Below are 3544 nucleotides of genomic sequence, written 5' to 3' on the forward strand. Positions count from 1 at the left end.
ATAATTGGTTGCATCACTTCAGACTGACGAGAAAATGTCATCCATTGATATGACAGTGTAATGCTTGAGGACAATGTCTGACTAAGGAAACTTTTTGCCCTCTAAATTATAGCCCTCCCCGATCCCAACTTATCATTTGCTTACCCTTATTTTACATGTTGCCAAGCATATACTTTGTCCTGAATCATGTAACTATGCCCTCATGATCACAAACGAAACAAGGGTGCTTTCACATCTGAAAGTTATGCATAAAGTTAGTCCATGTTATCACATCATAAGCAAATACTGAACGAAATTAGCAAATAAACTGTATACCTTAACTGATAATTTTGTGACACGGTGATTTTCAAGAAATTTGTCTTGCATAATTATGTTAATGCATATTTCAAATCTCACTTAAATGAACATTTCAAATGAAGTTCTCTTCCACAACTATTGGTTCTTGATAAATATAGAAACAATGCCCAAGTCCATCACTGAAAGTTTGTAGGTTCTGTTTTAAAGATTTGCCCATTAATTCTGATTTTTAAGTGTCAGTAACTAATGCCTCGTGAAGAACTAAAAGCTGACAAAGATATATCACTTACAAGCTGTTTATTACTAGATAATATGCAGATGGTTTCATCACATTTTTTTTTATAGTTGTATTTATTCAGGGTATTCAAGACATTTTTGGAGAGAGCCTTGAAGAGCAACATGAATAATTGATGTCTTCTCTATGGTAGCTTGAGTAGTGAAGTTAAAAATCATCATCAGCAATGATGATATTGAACTTGTAGGTGTTGCATGATATCAATCATGTGCAACTAGTCTGAAGCACCATATTCATACAGCATCCACAAATCCCTATCTTAAAAGATGTTTGAAACATACAAAACAAAATAGTGTGAATTTCTTTCTGTGTGTTGATATAATCCATTCTGTGAGTTTTTTTTTTTATGATGCCTCTTGTTTTAGAGCCATCTCTGCTACTTACTCCCAATAGGAGTCATCATGCTACTCAATGTTAAGAATCATGTCAAACCGTACCATCATTCTCCTTACGTCTGTGATAACTTGTTTCTGACAGTGTCCTTGTATAAGAGCTTTAGCCGTTGTAAACATCTCTGGCAGATAACCTTTTTTCCATGGGACTCCCCTCAGATATACAGGGAATGAGGAGGGGGTAGAGAAGGCAATCCTACAGAGCATTGGTATGATTCAGATCATCAATGACTGGATATCCATTTCCTTCAAAACTCACCCCAGCTTCCTGAGGCAGGAAGCAACCCCCTTTTGCAGCTAATGGAAGAGTCCTGTCAAGTACGCTCTGTCCATCTCTCTCACACTCTCTCTCTCTCTCTCTCTGTCCCTCTCGAGTCTGTTGACTGTCTCTCCCCTCTCGCAAACTTTTTTTTGGCCGCTAGTTTTGTATATACGCCAACGGAATAGAAACAGTTTTCTGTGCAGTTCAGGATCTCCCTCCCTCAATGACGTGCCTCATCCTGGGCTGTGCCACAGGAATGCCAGCGCGTTCAGAAAGATCCAGACGGCTACGCTTGATATCTGTTTCGTAACTTCACCAACCTTTGGATCTTTTTGGTTTTCGCTACCCTTGTGCCTCTGAGGAGATTGTCAATTTTTTACTTGGATATTTTTTGGTGCCATCTTGAATCTACGAGCAAAGGGAAGTGCATCTATACGTATGTTTGTGACAGAGTTCTAATTCCTTGATTTTCCTGGATTTATATGATCAATATCTGTAAAGTTGGGAAGCCGACATTAGATGAAAATATTGCTGAAGTGTCCATCTCCAAAATAACCAAGCGAAATAGTCTTTGATTTTTTTAAATGCTTTTTCTTTGTTTATGACGGACAGACTACAATATTGAGGAAAGCATTGTCCCTTGTTTGTCTTTGGCCTGTAAGACTCAAAACCACACTGAATTCGCTGAATAATTGTGATCCTGGCATTGTTGTTGGACTGCTGCAGCATTTCATTGAAGTCAGTTTTCTGTATTCTGTGACTATTCAGTGACATTTGTATTGCTAACACAACAAGGAAAGCTTCCATCACTACAAAGGCAGAAACACACAAAGACAAAAGGAAAGTGCTTCAGCTGTGTTGTTTATCATATTTGTATGTTAGAAGCATCTGTGAGCCTGATTGATGTCATACTTATATGCCTGGCTACTTCTGTATAAAGAACAGATCCCCTAATCCACTTTCGTGAAGATGATAAAGGTTGTACCTTATGATGTTTAAAACTAAGTAACCTAATAACTTACTTCCATGCAAACTCTCTTATTATCACCAGTTAGAGCAGTGTAAATAATGTTGTGACTGAGCTGAATCAATCTCTGTAAGATTTTCAGCCATGCACGCCCACAGCGCAAAGAGCAGCCACTTCCGAGGCATGAAGGGAATGAAGATGGGCCGTTCGCTGTCCCACGACCATCTTAGGAACCACTCTCACGAGAGCAAGGACCACCCAAACCTGAGTGGCGCTGGGGCTTTCAAAGACCCAAGCTCTTCACCCACGGGTGAAAGCACTCCTCTACAACACACGCAGTATGCGGATGCACACCCAAACTTCCAGGATGGCAAGTCCTCGCACTTCAGCAGGGACGGCCTGAGGCTGAGCAGGGAGAGGCATCGATCTTCGGAGGCACCCTCCTCTCCGAAGTCACCCTCCTCTCCGAAGTCCAAGGAGGCCAGCATGCAATACCCAGCAGGTTCCCATTCACCAAGAACAAAGGAAACATATATACACAATGCATATAGGCCATGCTCCCCAAGGTCCCCTAAATCCAAGGAGACATTCTCATCCTTTACCCATGGACCTCAATCCCCTAAAACCAAGGAGACATTTTCATCCTTTAGCTATGGACCTCAATCCCCTAAAACTAAGGAATCTTACATACATCATGCAGATGGGAGTAAGTCATCAAGATGTAAGGACTCGCTCAAGCACATCGAGAGAGCCCATATCCCCAGTGTTAAAGATCTAGATTTGGATGAGGAGGAGCATGGTTTTCACATTGTGACAGCAAAAGACTTCCAGTGTACAGATGGGCCTATTTCCCACCACCCAAAAGAGTTACGTCATTCCAAGTCTGTTGATGAGTCCTCGACAAAGCATGAGCGAGAAATCAACCGAACGTACTCTGGCTCACCACCAGTGTTTAAGTCACTCGAGGTCAATGGGCACGTTCCTCTGAGGGAGGCATATGCACATCGTCGCAGAACAGGTGCCATGTCTCACCCTTCTCATCATAAGCACTTCAATGGCACCAAATCACGTGAAGATGACCCTTGTCATCACCCACCTTCTCCAGACTTGCCCGCAAAATTTTCTCGCAGAAGACATGTCAGTAGTGAGGACAAAACCCACCAGGCAAAGAGTTCACCTGATATCCCCAGGAAAATGCACAGCCCGAAACTTCCGCAGACCAAAGGTCCTTTCCTTGACTGCAGTGGGAACTCTGCTGGACAGAGTTCTCCAGAACTTCCACTGAAGAAGAATCACAGGAAGCATGGTAAAGTTGGAAAGTCAGCTCCGCA

The 3544-nt window shown here is 42.1% G+C and overlaps 1 protein-coding gene across 1 annotated transcript in view; it reads left to right on the top strand.

Annotated features, from left to right (window-relative positions):
• Positions 1-2357: 2357 nt before the first annotated feature.
• The window catches only part of LOC140228883 (uncharacterized), a 1273-nt gene continuing 86 nt past the window's right edge, over positions 2358-3544 (top strand). The window contains exon 1 of the mRNA XM_072309153.1: positions 2358-3519. Coding sequence (XP_072165254.1) covers positions 2358-3519 — 1162 coding nt within the window. The remainder of the gene's footprint in view (positions 3520-3544) is intronic.

The sequence above is a fragment of the Diadema setosum genome, chromosome 5 (genome assembly GCF_964275005.1).
Source record: "Diadema setosum chromosome 5, eeDiaSeto1, whole genome shotgun sequence".
NCBI classification, from domain to species: Eukaryota; Metazoa; Echinodermata; class Echinoidea; order Diadematoida; family Diadematidae; genus Diadema; species Diadema setosum.